Here is an 18,992-nt window from a genome sequence, read left to right on the forward strand (position 1 = left end):
CCGATGCATCGGTATTGGCTATTAAGCCAAACCAAACTGGTGCATAGACACACTTTATATATGCAAGTTACATACCTAATATTAGGATACCTTTATATACATACATTAAACCCTATAATTAGCTTCAATCAGCCTTTGCTGATGGCACATCACTAATATATATATATATATATATATATATATATATATATATATATATATATATATATATATATATATATATATATATATATATATATATATATATATATATATATATATATATTAGTAGAAAATCACTTAACAAAAATTTTTTCCATTTGACACTGTGTTTCATCAACAAAGATTCATCAGAAATGCTTTGCTGATGAAACACAGTGTCAAATGGAAAAAATTTTTGTTAAGTAATTTTCTACTAATATAAAATTGCTCTGTTCTTTTAAGAACATTGAGCACTCTATTGTGTAGAATACTTTTTAAAGTTGTTTTAATATATATATATATATATATATATATATATATATATATATATATATATATATATATATATATATATATATACACTAAAACATCTTTACTTCCAAAAGTTAACAATAGAAAACTGCTAAAATATTTGTTATTAAAAAATGATAAAGTTTTTAAAACTAAAAATCAATCGCAAAACCCATTTTTGATAGATTTATATTTTTATTTATAGTGGGATCAGGTTTTTATTTTTGTGATTGAATTTTTTTATAATAATACGAGCCCTTTGATCACTGTTTATTTTAGGGTGTTTCAGGTAGTATGTGCTTTAATTGTGTCGAATTGGGTTTCATACAATAAACAAATTTTAATTAGCTAATAAAAAATCATGCGATGATTTTCTTATTTAAAAGTCTCTTTTTTAAGGTTGGTATGGTGGACAGGGTGTTAAGAGTGTTTTAATAGGTTTTTTTTTTTTCCAGATCATTGAGTTATTAAAAAAGGCTTGTGAATAAGCAAGTTTTTAAAAAAGTCCTGTGTTTGGCAGAATGTGCTTTAAAAGTGATACGATATGTAGCAAGTAACTAGAGAGTGTTGCAATACGATAGATTGTTAGAAAGTGCTTTATAGCCATGTGATTGTTATTACAAAATAACAACATAACATGGCTCTGAAAGTTGAGTTATAAGGTTAATTAGAAAGTTGGGTTTTAAGAAAAAATTTGAGAAGGATGGGTTATTATATGTACACTCGTAAATATTTTCATGGGCAATTTATGTTGTTGAAAAGTGAAAATATTTTGTTAAAAAAAAGGAAGAAGAGAATAAAAAAGAATCAGTTAGTTAAAAATGAGTTAAAACTATAAAGCTTTTGAATAGTCATAGGCATCAGCTTTTTTTTTTTTTTTTTTTAAATCGAATTTATATTGTTTTTGAAACCAATTTTTATCAAGTGATTTTAGAAATTACCTTTCTACATGTTATACCACAAAAATTTGCGCATTTTAGTGTATGTTTTTGTGTATAATTTCTTTTAAGTTAATGTTTATTTAAAAATTTGTGAATGATTTTACATCAGCTGCAAGCATATACTTGTATAGAATTTATTTTATTTTTATTTAAACATAGATACTATTTAGTAAGATAATGGATCTGTGTATGTACACTCACTTAATTATTTACATATGCATATAAGTATGTGTATATGTATGAATGTATGTATGTATGTTTGTGAATGAATGATATATTTTGGTATTAAAAGTTATAACTAGATGATTTTTGTTGCATGGTTCTCTCCTTCTAATAATCAAGTTACTTAATATTGTTATTTTTCACACTTTAAAAGTAACCTCATTTGTTGGATAACTTTACATAAGTAGTCTGTTTATTTGACATAAAAGTTTTATTTACTTTTATGAAGTTTTTTTAACTCACATAATATTATTTAGTTATGAATTTTATAGATTACAGTGAGTTTTTTGTTTTTAATTTTCATTCACAATAAATGATATTAAGATAAATGTAAAATTTCTTGCTGTCGGAAGGGTGTCGCATCTAGCATGTGTATGATTAAAATAATAATTATTAAAACATAGGGGTTTAATCAGTTTTTCTTCTGTGATTAAAGAACATAGATAAAGACAGATAAAGAAACCCAATCCTAAGAGAGACTTTTTCTGAGTAAATGCTGCGGTTGTAAAAGAAAATTAAAAATAATTTATGTCTTAAGTTCATCAACTTGAATATACAATAGAATTTAGTACCTTCAAACTTTAAAGTTCAGAACTAACATATATATCAGAACTAACATATATATACATTTAAAAAATGTTAAGAATACAACATTTTTAATTATCTGAAGACATTATTGACTATTGTAAAAAAGAAAGAAGTCTATTTTTCCATAATCTTAGTACTTCAGTTTGTGGATTGATTTGTGCTTTCCACAAATAAACCACAAACTGAAGTACTAAGTGCACTGAAGTATTAAAAGCATTAAGTATTAGGTGTACTGAAGTATTAAGTGCACTAGCCTGTAGAGCTTGAGAATCAAAGTTGGTTTAATAATAAATAATCATTTTTTTTAAAGTAACCACATGGAAAATTATACTTATCTTCGTGGAAGTATTGAAATTAAAACATCATATAAGTTTCAGGGTTAAATAAAACTTGAACAATAAAAAATATAAAAAACGATAAAAAAGAAAAAGCAAACAGTTTCTCATAAAAAACAAAACCCAGGGGAAAATCTTTTCGGACTTGTAACTCTGGTACATTTTTGATGATGTTGTTTATGAAAGCTTTTTTGAAGACCTCTTTTTTTAGTCAAATTTATTACTTCAAATCAAATGGTTAAAAAAAAGAGGAAACTTTGTATTAAAAAGATAAAATACTTTTAATAAAAATTTCAAAAAAATTTTCAATCTTTAAAAAAAGCTGAATGTCTTCAATTTTTTACACAACTTTAGAGTTTGACTGTTTTCTGACTAACTACAAAATGGAATGATTTCAAACACCTGATTTAGAGAATATATTAAACTAAGTTATTGAATTTAATTTTTAAATTTGATTTTAAATTTAATGTTTTAATTTAACTTTAGAAAATAATTTTATAAATTAGCATTATAATATTGCGCAAACAAAATCCTTTACTAAAACCTTGCTGAAGAAATCTTTTTTTAAAAAAGCAATTATTATGTTGGCACAATTTTAAAGAACATTTATTTTCAAATGATATTGAAATGGCCTTTCGTAAAATTAGTTGAAATTTTGACAGAACCTATTTTATAACAGTTCATAGTATTGCTAAAAAGTAAAACCATTTCATTGCAACAATTATTTCGACATTTTAGTGTGATGTTAAATCTAGAGTTTGAACTGTTGTAATTGTAATGAAAATAATAACAGAAACAATAACTATTTTTATTGTATTCACTTTTTTAGAAACAATAACAATACTTGTGATTTACAATTATTTTAATCCTGTAATACAATAACAATAAATATTGTATTGCAATTCATCTTCATACTATAATAACAATATCTGAAGAAAAAAAATGTATTGTAATGACCCACTACAATAACAATAAATATTGTATTGTAATTCAACTTTATAATACAATAACAATTTATTGTTATTGTAATAAAAAAATTGTTGTTATGTCAAAATTTATCAAATGTTTTTAACAGTCCAGTCTCCGAGATATGTGACCATGAAATACGATACAACTAAGATATAATTATTGATTTTGTTTCTATTTTATTTACTGAATATCACTTGTCCTCGTTGCAAACTTTATATAGCTCTATAAAAGTGAGTTTGATCTGAACTGTACTTCTTTTACTGCTGTGGATAGACAGAATCAATTACTACCATTTCTTCCACTTAGTTATTTGCTTTTAAATTTAGGCACCTATCCAATTGTTTTGAAACTTACTCAACTAACACTTACTTTTATATAACTTTGTCTTTTGTTTCCTTGAGGCTTTTATGACTGTATGTGTTTCATAAAGTAACTGAACTTTTGGATCCAGTTGCAAAGTTAATCAAGAATTTTGTTACACAAATCAAGAACAATATTTATTTGGTGTTCTAAACTGCCCATTTTTCAAAAATGACCCCCTACAAAATTTATTGGTCTGATAAGTGATGAGTAATCTGAAAATGTAGAAATTTTTTTTGCAAAACAAAAGTAGTTCACATTTTTAGACAATCTAATCGATAATTACCCAGGTCAATGATTCCCTGATTCCATAACGCTGTAATTTATTACTCATTAGCGGTTAATTATATTGGGAAAAAAAATTATTTTCATGCGCTTTATGTAGTTAATCAATTAGTTTAGGCGTCATCATCCGCAATTATCATCATCCGGTGAAACATTTCAATATCAGTTTAGACAAAATTATAAAAAAATCAAAAATTTCACCTCACAAAGAAAATATTTATTTAATTACAAGCATATGATAAATAATATATTTGTATGAATATTATTAAGGTTAATTCTAAATAAAGTATTCTTTAAACAGTTATATTATTGAACTCATAATAAATAAAATCTATGTATCTAAATGGTTGCTAGAAACAAGTGCCACTTAATAAATATTAAGTTCAGCGCCCCTGAACCTAATATTTATTAAGTGTATGTAATATATATATACTTCTTTGGCTTTCCTGGCTTCACTTTTAAAATAAATAAAGTTTATATGTAAAAACAAGCGTCACGGGCACCTCTGAATTTTCTAGTGTCCAAATAATAAATGCGCAGAAAAAGCATCTAAATACTTAAAAATACAATAGCTATTGGATTTTGAAATAGTAATACAATACACCACAATAGTTATTGTAATTGTTTTTCATCCCAGCAATAAAATACAAAAGTTATTGTAATTGTTTTACATCACAGCAATACAATTCAATAGTTTTAGAATTTCAATGTATTGTTAGAAGAAAAAAAAACAATACAATAGAATAGTTATTGTAATTGTTTTTAATCACAGCAATACAATAACAATAAATAATGTTTTAATTACATCTCTGGTATTACAATACAAATTATTGTATTGTAATGTGTTATTGTATTTAATTTTTACAATTACAATTACAACAGTCCGAACCCTAGTTAAATCAAAGTATGTAAGATGTTGGTATTGGCTATTCAGGAATTTGACTATTTATTAATCTGAGAAGCTAATAAAGTTAATGTTTTGAGCTTGAATTATTTCAACATAGTCCCCACAAAAAGGAAGTATTATGTTTTAAGTAACCTATAGTTTATGTTAAAAAGGTCAGTGTTAAATGACAACATTTTACTATCATCTGTATGATTATAAAAAAAATGTTGATGCTAGTTGGAATGTATCACTATAAATTACTGTGGTTTATAGGTACATTCCAATTACATTTAATTGCTTTTAAATTCGTCAAAGGAAAGGTATGTGTTGAAAAGCAATATTTTTGTAAACATATCTAGTTATAATTTTGTTACATTGAAAAATGATGGTTTAATATAATAAAATGTATTTCTTAAAACCTGTTGTTTGTTAACAAAAAATCTGCTTTAAAGATTTTCTAATTTACCAGTGTAACATAAAAAAGTTTTATTAAGTTCTTTTATTTATTACATTTTATGTACTCATATATATATATTTAATAAAAAAAGAAAATTGTTTTGTTTCTTTGTTTTTATACATTTTTTTTTTATTTAGTTTTTTTAGTAATTTGAAATTATGTTATATTTAGCCATATAAATGATCAGAACATTAAACTGGAGAAACAGCAAAGCTTAGGAGACGCAATAGTGTTTTCTAAGCTTTGTGGTTGTTTTTTCGTTTGTTTTTTTGTCAAATACACTCTTTGTCAAGTTTTAAATGGATGATGGGTAAACCTGTATTGCAATGACCTTTAGTTTAGTTAAAAAAGTATATTTTGTGAAGTAGGGAGATAATTAATTCTATGCAAATTTGAAATTTTATGTTTTTGTATTAAGTGAATAAATTTTAATAAATTTTTATCACTATTTATTAAATTATGTTAAATTATTTATAATTGAAATTTTCTATAGTTAAATTTTATTGAACTTTTTAATTAATATTATTTTTTATATTTAATATTATTTGTTTTATTTTTAATATTATTTATTTTTTATTTAAAAATTTTTATAAAGTATTGTACAAAGATACACATTTGTATAAAATTTGTCTTGCAAAGTTGCATGTTTTGAATTTTTTGAAAACCAATATATTTAAACTTATCTGCTTCAACTGAAAGTCATTTTTCAATATTCTGCCAACTTGATTTTTCAACATTGGTTTTGTGTCAACTAGGTTTATGCGCTCCACTGTTATTAGTTGTTTAGGTCTAATTGTTCACAAGCAATTAGATTGGCTTCAAATTATTTCCAATTACTTTTCAGAGTTACTATTTTTTGAAGTTTTAAAGAAATTCTTCATTATAAAATTTATAACTAGTCATTTCATTATTTTTTAATTTTCAGCTGTATTATTATTTTACTGTTATGGTTTCAAATAAAACACTTTTCAAAGTGGTTAATGGCAAGCTGCAAGTACATACAAGAAAATTTTCATTAAAAACTATTTCTTTGAAATGTTTGATTGCCATATTTATATTTTTTTCTTAAACTTTTTCTTTATTATTGATAAAGTTTTTATTTTTAAACTAATTTTGCAGATAATGCATAAAAAATATTAAAGAATATACATACTTACAAAAACATAAAATAAAAAATATTGCTAGCATCTTTGTTGGATGGCATTGCTGATACATCAACAATTAAAAAAATTGCTTACACAGCAACCAAAAAAAAAAGATTTCAAGATGAAGATGGATGGTATCTTTTCAATTCTTTTGATTTTTTTTGCTACCATTTTTAAATGTTTTGCGTTATATTTATTGATTTTTATACAACTTTAACTTACACAATTTATATTCCTTAAATTTATATTCCATAAATTTATATTCCTTTAATTTATATTCTATAACTATTTTTTTTTATTAATGCAATAAGAGACAATTCATTTATCTCTAGCTGTTTTAAATTTTTTCAAAAGATAATTTTTATTTAAAAACAAAATTATTTTCATTTTATTGACCTAATTCTTAAAAAAATTTATCAAAAAAAAAATTTTTTTTCAAAGTATTTTGGAATCCATTCAAAAAAAAAAGAGAACGTTCAATTTTTGTATATTTATAAGTAGTTACTATTATACTATAAATATTATTTTAATTAGATTTACTTGCAGAATTATTTTCTTTAACTTTGTATCAAAAAACAGTAAATAAAAGCTAAAGGGAAAAAACTAACAATAACCATATTCTCACATAAAGGCACAACACTTTCTAACAAGATTTTTTTAGTAACTGTTGAAATTTGAATTCTCTTTTAGGAACTGTTAAACAAGGAAATGAACAATTTAAAACAGCAACATTCTCATGTAATAATTTTTTGATTTGATTGTTTTCTCAACTTTCTGTAACATGATTTTTTAATTTTGTTAACATTTTTTTGTAAATGTTGTCATGTTTAACTTTTAAAACTAGGTTAAATACTGATATAATCAATTTATTGTTATTATTCTTATTACCTTCATAAATAAATACAATATCTAGGTATTTATGTGAATTTACCAAAAAATTTTAAATTTTAAATGCAGAAGTTGCAGCTTGATACATAGGATTGGTGCATGTTTCTTTATGGTCGAAAGTTTCATGAATTTAAATTGAACTGTAGTTTTTTCAACAGTTTATAGCTCTTAAATCTTTAAAGAAATTTTATCAAAATTATCCTACACGATAAAGCACTTGATGGCTTCATATATACAGGCCTTGGCGGGAGTAAATGAGTGCGAGAGCAGAGAAAAGCTCTCCTAAATTGAATATGGCCAGCCATGCGAGCTGCTACTCTAAACAGATTCTTACGAGAGCTTTTAGTTTTTGCACGAGCTAACTGTTCATTCATTAAAAAAATTGCTTATTAAATACTAAATTTGTTTTTATACTTGTTAAAAGCATATGCTTGTAACGTTAATCTTACAAGAATAGATACATAACAAGCGTCATTTATTGTGCCGTGAAAAAATCATTACAATTTATTATGCAAGTAATTGTTTTTCTTTTTTATAAAAATTAATTTTTGTTTTTCATTTTAGTTACTTTTGCGAGAAAAATTACACTTTTATGAGAGTCATAAATTGCTCTCGTAAACCATTTTAGAGGAGTGTGGGCAAAAGCTTAGAGGACGTGTGATCACATGTCTTTATATGGCCAGGCAAATTACATTTTGCTATTACGATTTGACTGCGGCTATTTCAAAAAACATTTTAAAAATGCACTTAAAAATATTCTGAAAAAGTAAAATTGATTACATCAAAACTTCCTAATAAATGTTTTTATATTAGCGAGATGCTTTTAAGTAAAGTAACAATTTACTGATAATGGTTTTTTTTTAAAGTATAATTGATTAATAAATTGTTGTTTTTTTTATTCATATAATTATGTATTTTTTATAAAAAATGTTTATCTTTTGAAACATATTAAATTAAAAAAAACAAAGTGCAAATGTTAAAACAAAGAATGAAATGGTTTTTTAATGCGTAAAATAGACTAAGCATTGTAGTTTGATGAATTTTGTGTTAGTTGGTTGTTTTTTTTTTATTTTCTCTTCCATTAGGATTTTTTTGTCTTTTTTAAATTTTTTTTTAAATGAGTTTTTGTAGGGTATTTTTAGATTTTGAAAATATGTCAAAAGCCGTGGTCAAATCGTCAAAAGAAAAGTTTATTTCGTTTTGGTCTTTTGGTTTGGGTTTTGGTCTAATAAATTTTGCATTTTAATATCGTGAAGGGTAGTAAATATTTGTAAATTGTTCGATTTATGTTGGGATTTTCTTATAAAGTTGTAAATTTTTAAGAAATGGAATCAAAATTAGAAGTAAAAAAAAAACGTTATGCAGAATACCAAGCTAACTAAAGCTGTTTCTCAGAATGCTGATAAAAGAAAGAAATGTCCAGAGTACGAGCTAAGAGATATTGATAAAAATTGAAAGCCGATCCTAATAAAAAAGCATCCTATACTGCTAAAGCAAAATTAAGAATTGTAAAAAGTTGCTCTTTTAAATCAATCTCAAAGACTAAGCCCATCTTTCAAAAACATTCAACAAAGAGGAAAAGCATTGAAAGTTTTAAAAGCACTACCAACTTCAAAGAAGAAACAATCTAAAATTCTTTCTATTTTTTATCAATTAGCTCGTCTTGTAAAGATAATTCGGGTCTACCTCCAGCATGTTCAAAGCTGTATGTTCTTTCTGAAAGCAATGTTTTAGCAGTTGTAAACTTTTATAATGAATATGAAGTTTCCCAAATATCACCAAACAAAAAAGATGTCACTCGAATTCAATTATCTGACGAAAAAGCAAATAATATTCAGATATGTCATTTATATTATACGTTAAAACAAGCTTTCGAGTTATTCAAGAAAAAACATCAGCACATAAAAATTGGACTCTTTTGTCCAATTTTTATGTGCTGATAATTTTATTTTATTTAATTTAGCGACCTTTGTCCACGCAATGTGAAATCAGTTACAAAATTTCCACATAATGTTTGTGTTTGTAGTTTGCATGAAAATATGCGATATGCCTTAAATGCATTAACAAAATCAATTCAAGTGTCTTGAATTGATTTTGTTAATCAATCAAAGTTGGATCTGAAATGATGAACAACTTTGTTTGTGAACCATATACATACAATTGCGCCTATGACAAATGTGTTGCATGCAAAGGTATGAAACAGTTCGATAAACACTTGCAAACTGTTAATATATTTGGTTTCGAAGTATCCTGGGACGAGTAGAGAAAGCCTGAAACTAAAACATATGCGAACATCGAAAAAATTTCAAAAAGTCTACTGTAACAGAACTCATCCAACACATATCAGTGATGCGTGATAAGTTCGTTAAACAAGCATTTGTAAAGAAAAACCAATCAACAATTTTTAAGAAACTGAAGGTATTAATTCTGAAATTGCGGTAATCCAAGTTGACTGGGCTGAAAACACTAGGTATTTCCATCCAAATGAACCGCAAGCGGCTCATTTCGGTCAAAATCAAGTATCTATCATGACCCTTGCAGTCTGGAACATTGAGTTAAAAACATTTTCTATAGTTTCTGATTCAACTGATCATACAAAGTCTTCAGTTATACCGTACATTGACAAAATCCTTTACTTTATTCCTGATCGAGTCAAAGAAGTACACATGTTCAGCCATAATGCCACTTCTCAGTTCAAAAATAAAAGCATTATAGCTGCAATGGTTGTGTTTGAAAAACATTTTCAGAAACAATTCTTCTGGCATTTCTTTGCAGCGATGCATGGGAAAGGAACATTTGACAGAATTGGAGCTACTGTTAAGCAAATCGCAGCACTGAGAGTTAAATCTAGTCAATGCAGGATCAGGTGATCAGCAGATTTTGTGTTAACATTACAAGATTTGCAAATATCTGTAATTCATGTCAGAAAGTAATACAAGACAACAAAAAAATGAACTTGGGTTTAGTTCAATTTTAAGTTATTCAAAAAAAATCAAAGATATATCAAAATCATATTATTTTTATGTTCAGAATGATAACGTTGTTCCGATGCTATTTTCACCTGAGTATAATTTAAATTTATTATAAAATAACAAAACTTTTTAAAATGATTTTAACTCCATCTTTTTATTTTGTCACTGAATGTTGTGTCATTGAATTGATAGTTTTTTTCTGTAAAATAAAACGATATGAAAACTTTGTTGTTTGTGGCTTTTTTTATGACTACCTTATTGCCAAATGAATAAATTACAACAAAAAAATCTAATTAGCCCAGTAAGAATTAAAATTTCAGCGAAAACTTAAAAGTTATGCTGATAAAAAAACACTTTTTTCCTTGTTGCGTCACTTAACTTATGTTTTAATTTTTGCTGTGTTGGTGTTATGTTAACACAATTGTGTTTAATTTATATCATAAAATTTTAATTCAAGATTGATTTAGAGTAATAAAAAATTATTTTTGAGTTTAAGAAAAAATTTTATTAAAAAAAATCTCCCCGCATGACGCGGGGAGATTTTTTTATGGTGATGAGTGTTAAAACTATATGGTGATATATGGTGATGAGTGTTAAAACTATAAGTACCATAGAAATATATAAGTAGAAACTATAAGTACCATAGAAATATAAACTTTCTTAATTTATATAACTTTAATTGTTTGTTGATCTATTTTGTATTAATGGTTTACTTAACATTGATCATACTTAAAGCATTGTTTGTTATTTTCAATGCACATAATTGTTGTTGTTAAGTATTATAGATAAAAAGAATAATAATTAATTTTTAGTCTAATCCAGAACAGCCTCGCAGTGGAGGCAATCATGACAGACATAACTCAGAATCCTTCAATCAAAGTCTTGCTAATACAAATTGGAATAATGTGTCATCTGATATGTTTGGAACTGAAATGGTTTGAATGTTATTTTTGTCTGTGATAATATATGATTTTGTGTTTGATAAAATTTAAATGGATTTTAGTGTAGCAGTTTAGACTCCTTTTTTTAAATCACATTACTCATGTTTTTATTCAAACTGCTGTTGAAATAAGCAAATTTAGTTCTTGTAAAATTTCATAAAGTTATTTGCAATTTGACTATGCAAGTCTAACATATTTGACTTTATCTTTGGTTTTTTGCAAGTACAGTGATGAAATATAGTAAATTTAATAAATACTTAATTTTCTAACCAATCATTGATAAGTAACCAATCATTATTGATTAGATAAGTAAGTTTTGATTTATTATAAAAATGTAACATTGTTATATAATTTTTTTACTTATGGTTTAAAAAATTTTTATTAGCAGTTTAAAAAATTAATTTTGAATTTAGGATCCTCGAAATTGCAAATTCTATATTAAAACTGGTGCTTGTCGTTTTGGACCAAGGTATTTATTTGTCATTTTTAAAGAACTCTAAGAATATTTTCTGTCATAAAAACTAGGTTTTAGTGTGGCAGTTTAGGCATTTTTTTTTGTTTGTTTTTAAATCACATTCATCTGTGTTTTTTTATTCAAACTGCTGTTGACTAGAACAAATTTAGTTTTTCTAAAATTTTATATTACTAAGTTATTGGCATTTTAACTTAGTAAGTCTAAAATATTTGATTTTTATGTTTGGAAAAAATACAATAAATTTGTTACTAACAGTTATTAGAGCTATTTTACAATTTGAAAGATTCAAAGTTAATATAACAATAGATCAACATGTTAACAGCAACATATAATCAGATTATACTCAATTCCATGTTACCAGAAACTAGGTATTTCTCTAGACATCTAGATTTAAAAAAATATTTCAACACAATTAATACAACATGGTAAATAGCATGTTTTTACTTCAAACGAAAACAGTGGAAAGTTCTTTAGATGGGAACACTAAGATAAGTACCATTGAATTGGCCTTTTAAGTTTTGATAGTTAAAGGTGGTGGGTTTTCCATAATTTTTACATTTGATGCACGAAGGAAAGTTTTAGTTTATGATTATTAAGAATTAATTTTCAACATTTTATTTTATTTTAATAATCAACTTCTAAATTTTATCAGCATTGATTCCACTGAACCTTTGGGTTTTGTTAAACATGTTGTATGTTTCTCAAATCTTTTGTCATCCTTGCTTTTGAGATTTCTATTTTGATAAGTGAATGAAAAGTTGTAATTTTTTCTTTTAATTTTTTATACAAATTAGAATGGCTGTAAATATTGAAGAAATAATTAAAAAAATTATTCAATCCATAAAAATTATTAGTTACAAAATTATATTACTAATTATTTTGAAACAAATTTGATAAATGTTTCAAAATTATCATTGTTATTATTATTGTTACAAAACAAACTTACTGATAATTTGAATCATTTATCAAATTTGTTTCAAAATAATTAGTAATAAATCTTTAAAAAGGTAAAACTGCTATTTTAGTTTCCTAATTACAGTAAATTCCCAGTTATTCAAACCTCCAAGGGGAATATAGTAAATTCCCAGTTTTTCGAACCTCCTCGGGCAATAAGAATTTACTTCGAATAACCAAAATCTTGAATAACTAAAAATCTTGTACTGGATAAAGTTTGTGAAGGAAAATTCATGGGGAGTGAAAATTGCTTCAAGTAAGTGCCAGTTCGAACAGTTTACTGTATCAACTTTTTTCCTTTATTTATTTTTAATTGTTGTGTCTTTTAGATGCTCAAGAATACATTTAAAGTTTGATAACAGCCCAACTATTTTGATCCAAAACTTTTTCACTGATGCACGTTTAGCTATACCAATGCTTAATGAAAGAAATAATGATTTTGGTTTAGAGGTAATAATTTGCTTCAGGCTATTATAGAAAATAAAAAAATCTTTTAAAATTAACACATAGTTTCGAGGAAAAAAAGGAATTTTTAATTTATTTTTTTCTTACTACTTATTTTTTTATTCATATTTTTCTTATAAATTTCTTACTAATTATTTATTGTAGTTATTTTATTGTAGTTAATTTTTAGTATTATATTAACTTTTAGTATTTTAATTATGTAGTATGTATAAAATTGCTTTAATAATTTTAGCTATAGGTGGTGAATTGGGTGGTCTAAGGTTATGTGATGTGTTGTTGAAAAGTAGTATTTACTAATTATTATTACTAAATATTTTTCTTATAAATTACTTTAGTATGATGAGGTGGATTTGATTCATGAGTTTGAAAAGTTTTATGACGATGTTATTGGAGAGTTTCGAGCAGCAGGAACTGTTGTAATGTTCAAGGTATATTGCTTTTTTACACAAGATATAATGTAAAACTTAAAAATACATTCATTGTTCATTTTGAGCTTATGTTTTATTTAATTGTTATAGTGTTGTCAAAACTATGTTCCACATTTAAGAGGAAATGTTTATGTCCAATATCAAGAGTAAGTTTCCTAAAAGTGTTAAAACTTTTTTTTCATTTTTTAAGCTTTGATTACTAAAAATTGTTTATATTTTAGTCATAATGGCGCTCTCAGAGCTCTAAAAATGTTTAATGGCAGATGGTATGCAGGAAGACAGCTGTCAGTAGAACTTTCTCCTGTAACAAATTGGAAGTCATCAATTTGTGGTATTTTTTTTTTAGATTATAGTTATTTTGACCTATAGGTTATCATGTTTTATCTTTTCATTATTTTTCAGGCTTATTTGACAAACGATTGTGTCCAAGAGGTAAAGCATGTAACTTTTTACATGTTTTTCGAAATCCTGGAAATGCTTATTCTGTTCCAAATCGAACTGATTTTGATCCAGAGCGTGCTACAAAAACTGGTGGTTATGATCCAAAATTTGTAAATCCAAATCATCCTGTTTTTGCATATTATAGCAAAAGAGACAGCGGTTACGGATATAGAAGGGAAGATGCATTAAAGCACGAGTGAGTTAAATTAAGTATTTAAAAAAGATATGCACACATGTGTGTATGAATGTGTGTGTGTGTGTATATATATATATATATATATATATATATATATATATATATATATATTTATTTCTGTTAGCCAAACCTAGAAAAAAAGCAGCTTTTTAAGTATTTTTTTAAGGCATTTTTTATATAAGCTAATTTTTTAAACCAAGACCCTTGGGAGAAACTAAAGACATCCATTTTTGCATAATCAGACAAGTAATAATTGTGCCTTACATATCTGATGGTACAAATTTTATGCTCTATTACAATTTGAAACAATAAAGAAGTTATTTTTAGGTTAGTTAGATATATATATATATATATATATATATATGTATGTATGTATGTATGTATGTATATATATACAGTCGCGATTATAAGTTTGGAACATTGCATAAAAAAAACACAATTTTCATTAAATTATTCATTTATTTTATCAAAATTAATTAGTAACCATAACAATTGACAAAAATAATATCTCTGAAACATTAGTTAATGTTTTATGAATTGAATACTTGAGGTTAATACTTTGTATGATGTCCTTTAGCATTTAAACAATTAGCTAAGCGGATAGGCATAGAGTGAATGAGCTTTCTTAAATATTCAGGAGTCATAGGTTGAGTCCAAACCTGCCTAATTTTTTCTTGTAAATTATTCGAAGACAAAGGTCTTAGTTCTGAACTTTGTTTTTAAGATGATTCCAGCAGTTTTCAATGGGATTGAGGTCGGGTGAGTTACCAGGCTAGGGGCCAATAATCTCAACCCCATTCTCATGCAACCAACTGCTCACTTGGCCTTGTGACAGGGTGCTCCGTCATAATGAAACTTGTGGATATTTGATGTTCATAAATATTTTAAGTTCTTTAAGTATTTTAAGTTAAATATTGCTGTTTATTGTGGTGTTAGGAGGCATAAACCATAAACCACCATTTTGGTTTGCTGTAATGGCTCCCCATATCATGATTTTAGGGGAATGTTTTACTGTAGAAAGCAAATACTGGGGGTTGTATCATTGGCAAGGCGGGCATCTAACGCTTGTAGAACAACAACCAAATTGTTCAATTAGTGATTCATCACTAAATATTACATCTTCCCAATCTTCCGCTGACCAGTGCTTGTACTTTTAACAGAAGACAATTCGGTCTCTAATATTTTTTTGAGAAAGACAAGGTTTTTTTGCCGGAGCATGACTATTTAAGTTAAATTGCTTGCACAAGCGTCTTCTAATTGTCCCAACACTTAGTGCAATGCTAGTTGGGAATATCTCAGATAAAATTTCAGAAGCACTGGCAAACAGATGTGCTTTTGTATAACAATGAGTGCAATTATCTGCCCTTTGAGTAGTCCAGTTCTAGTTTTGCTTTTAAAATCACCAGGGTCTTGATATTGCTTTAATGTTTTTATAATGCAGCTATGTATTACATTAAAACATGCAGCAATAGAAGTCAAATTCAATCCTTGTTCACATAGAATAACAATCTGAGCACGTTTTTCTGTTGTTAGTTCATTAGTTTTTTCCATAATTATTTTATTATTTTTTGCTAAAATAACAACAAGCTATAGCTAAAACAAATTTAGAGGTTTAAAATACATTTTGCATGCATATAATATATATAGAGGAGATATACAAATTTTATATAATAATTATAACATTTTGTATATAATAATGTATTTGCATATAATAATTATACTCAAAATTTTAAATGTAAAAAAATATTTTTAAACAAATATTTCAAATTTTCTGCAAATTTTTTAAATGTTCCAAACTTTTGATCACTTAACCACTTGAAATGGGCTCAAAAAGTGTTTTGCTTGAAACAAGAAAGCAAATCATAAATTTTTTTGATTTAATAACTATAAAATTGCTAAAAAATGAATACGTCAGAGATGTTTAAAAAATTAAATACATTAGAGAAATTGAATACATCAGAGAAATTGAATACATTAGAAAAAGTACAATGAATAGAAATTATAAAAAGACAAATACCACGTTTGAACCACCGAGGTCATAATTGATCAAAACAACTTTTTACTAATAAACGACCAAAATAATTTTTTGATCAAGATCAACGTAGCATCATCATTAACAACAAGAAAAATTTAACATATTCAATCTTACAATCAGAATTCAACAATATAAAAAATGGCAACGATGTAAGCAATAGTGATGTACCGATTAATCAGCATCAGCTTAATCAAACTATTTTTGCTCAATTGGTATTGGCATCGGCCTTTTTTTATTAACTAATTTTCCAACCAATGGCATTCTAATATTTTTATCCTGCATAATAATTAAATAACAAACTAAACTTTATGCATTACTTAGAATTTTTTTGAAAAATTGTTTATTTTGACTTTGTTTACAAGCAAATTTGTTTATTCTTAAGATGATGTTTATAAGCTTTAATTTAACAGCTGAATGTACTTTTACTTTTATTACCATAATGTTGTCTTTAGAATTATTTTATTTTGTGTTGTTCTATTATATTTAAAAGTAACTTATTTAAGCATTGTTATCTATGTGTTCAAGTATAGCCCTCTATATTTCTATATGATTGTTTTTTACATATCTAAATTACTATTAAATTAATAAAGAATTCTAAGTTAACTGCTTATCTTAATATCATTTTCTTTTAAAATTAAAATAAGCGTTCCTCTAAAATTGTTTTATAGTAAAAAAAACTAAAAAATTTATATTTTTTGACTAAGTTTTTCTAATATCTTTTAAAATAATAGTTTGGCTCTAATATGGGTTCAAATATTTGTTTACCAGTACTGATTCCATGAAAAAATTTACACGATTTAAAGTTATATGGTTTTATTATTTTAAAATTTTAATAATTAGTTAATTCATCGGTATTAGCATCGGTATTGACCTTTTCCCATCTATCGGTATCGGCATCAGCCACAAATATGCTATCAGTACATCTAGTAAGAAGAGACATTTTTATATAGTTGAATTCCGATTATTAGTAAGATATTGAAAAATTGAGGAATCAGTTTTTGCATTGCTCAAGGCAAGTGCTTTTTAGAGTCACAGACCACATTGCAAGGAGTGTTGAAAGAGACTAACCTGGTCTGTTGAAGATTGTAGCCATATTATTTTCAGTGATGAAAGAGATTTTCAAAATTTTATTGTTTTAAGTGTTGAAAAGCGATGAGTATGACACTTGCTTTTGTGTACAGCATATGCAAACTGGCGGTGGCTCAGTAGGTGTTTAGGGATAAATTTTCCGTGAAGGTGCTGGGACCATAAAGATATACAAATGCTCAATGAATCAGTTTTTGTACAAAGACACCCTGGAAACATGCTTGAAGTTGTCAATATCAAAATTCTGCCAGAGATCTCAAAAGTTTCAATACCAACAAGATGGGCTTTAATGGACTTTAAAATTTGTTACTTTAAAATCACAAGCAAAACACATAGGAGGCTCACAACAAAAAATATAGGAGGTTCTTGTAAGCTTGTGGAACTTATTTCCAAAAGAACTATGCATGAAATTAATTAAGTCAATGTCTAGGCATGTAAAAATGTGTTTTAAAGTCAAATTGGCTATTTTAAGTACTGAAAGTTACTGTTTTTCATTGTTAATCCTTGATGCGTCTAAATTTAATTGTCACTTTAGTGTGTATTTTTTTTAATTACTTGCTGATTGATTTGTTTTAATTTAAATTAATTGGCAAGTTTGCACTTGTCCAAACTTTATTGTACCACTGTGTGGTGTTTATTTATATATATATATATATATATATATATATATATATATATATATATATATATATATATATATATATATATATATATATTCACACACACACACACACACACACATACACACACACACACACACACACACACACACACACACACACACACACACACACACACACAAGGATTCGATCTACAGACATTCCTTGTACGAAGTTAATGCGATGTTATGTTAACTTATTTAAATAAGCTAAGCGTGTGCATTAGGGATGTGACTTTTTGGTAAATTTTTGGTATCTCCAGTTTCCAATATAAAAAACAGATGAACTTTGGTTTGAAAGTAACTGAAAAGTCACTGGTTTTATTTAATTTTTGAAAAAGGTCACCCACCATGATCCTTGATTAAACACTGGCTCCTATATATCAGTGAATTTTTTCTTCAAAAGTATATCAACCTGGGTCTCAAAAGAACCAGAATTTTATAGTTATTTCAAAATTCATAATCTTTTACTAACCTTTTGCAAAGCTGTCTTTCATCTATAAATTCACTCTAACACTTTATCTCAATCTGTGATACACACACACACACACACACACACACACACACACACACACACACACACACACACACACACACATATATATAAACACATATATATATATATGTGTGTATATATATATATATATATATATATATATATATATATATATATATATATATATATATATATATATATATATATGTTTATATACATACATACATATAAATACGCGCATATGCGTAAAATGCAAACTGTTTTTAGCTTAATTTTTTCCGTACAGTTTTATTGGAAA

At 26.0% G+C, this 18,992-nt stretch overlaps 1 protein-coding gene across 3 annotated transcripts in view; it reads left to right on the forward strand.

Moving 5' to 3' along the window:
- LOC100213841 (U2 small nuclear ribonucleoprotein auxiliary factor 35 kDa subunit-related protein 2) overlaps positions 1 to 18,992 on the forward strand; it is a 37,356-nt gene that overhangs the window by 11,447 nt on the left and 6,917 nt on the right. For all 3 annotated transcript variants that reach the window (XM_065788327.1, XM_065788329.1, XM_065788328.1), the window contains exons 7-14: positions 7,350 to 7,397; positions 11,332 to 11,454; positions 11,874 to 11,929; positions 13,219 to 13,339; positions 13,690 to 13,782; positions 13,873 to 13,928; positions 14,004 to 14,113; positions 14,185 to 14,419. In XM_065788327.1, coding sequence (XP_065644399.1) covers positions 7,350 to 7,397; positions 11,332 to 11,454; positions 11,874 to 11,929; positions 13,219 to 13,339; positions 13,690 to 13,782; positions 13,873 to 13,928; positions 14,004 to 14,113; positions 14,185 to 14,419 — 842 coding nt within the window. The remainder of the gene's footprint in view (positions 1 to 7,349; positions 7,398 to 11,331; positions 11,455 to 11,873; positions 11,930 to 13,218; positions 13,340 to 13,689; positions 13,783 to 13,872; positions 13,929 to 14,003; positions 14,114 to 14,184; positions 14,420 to 18,992) is intronic.

Source organism: Hydra vulgaris, chromosome 01, assembly GCF_038396675.1.
Source record: "Hydra vulgaris chromosome 01, alternate assembly HydraT2T_AEP".
In the NCBI taxonomy this organism is placed as follows: Eukaryota; Metazoa; Cnidaria; class Hydrozoa; order Anthoathecata; family Hydridae; genus Hydra; species Hydra vulgaris.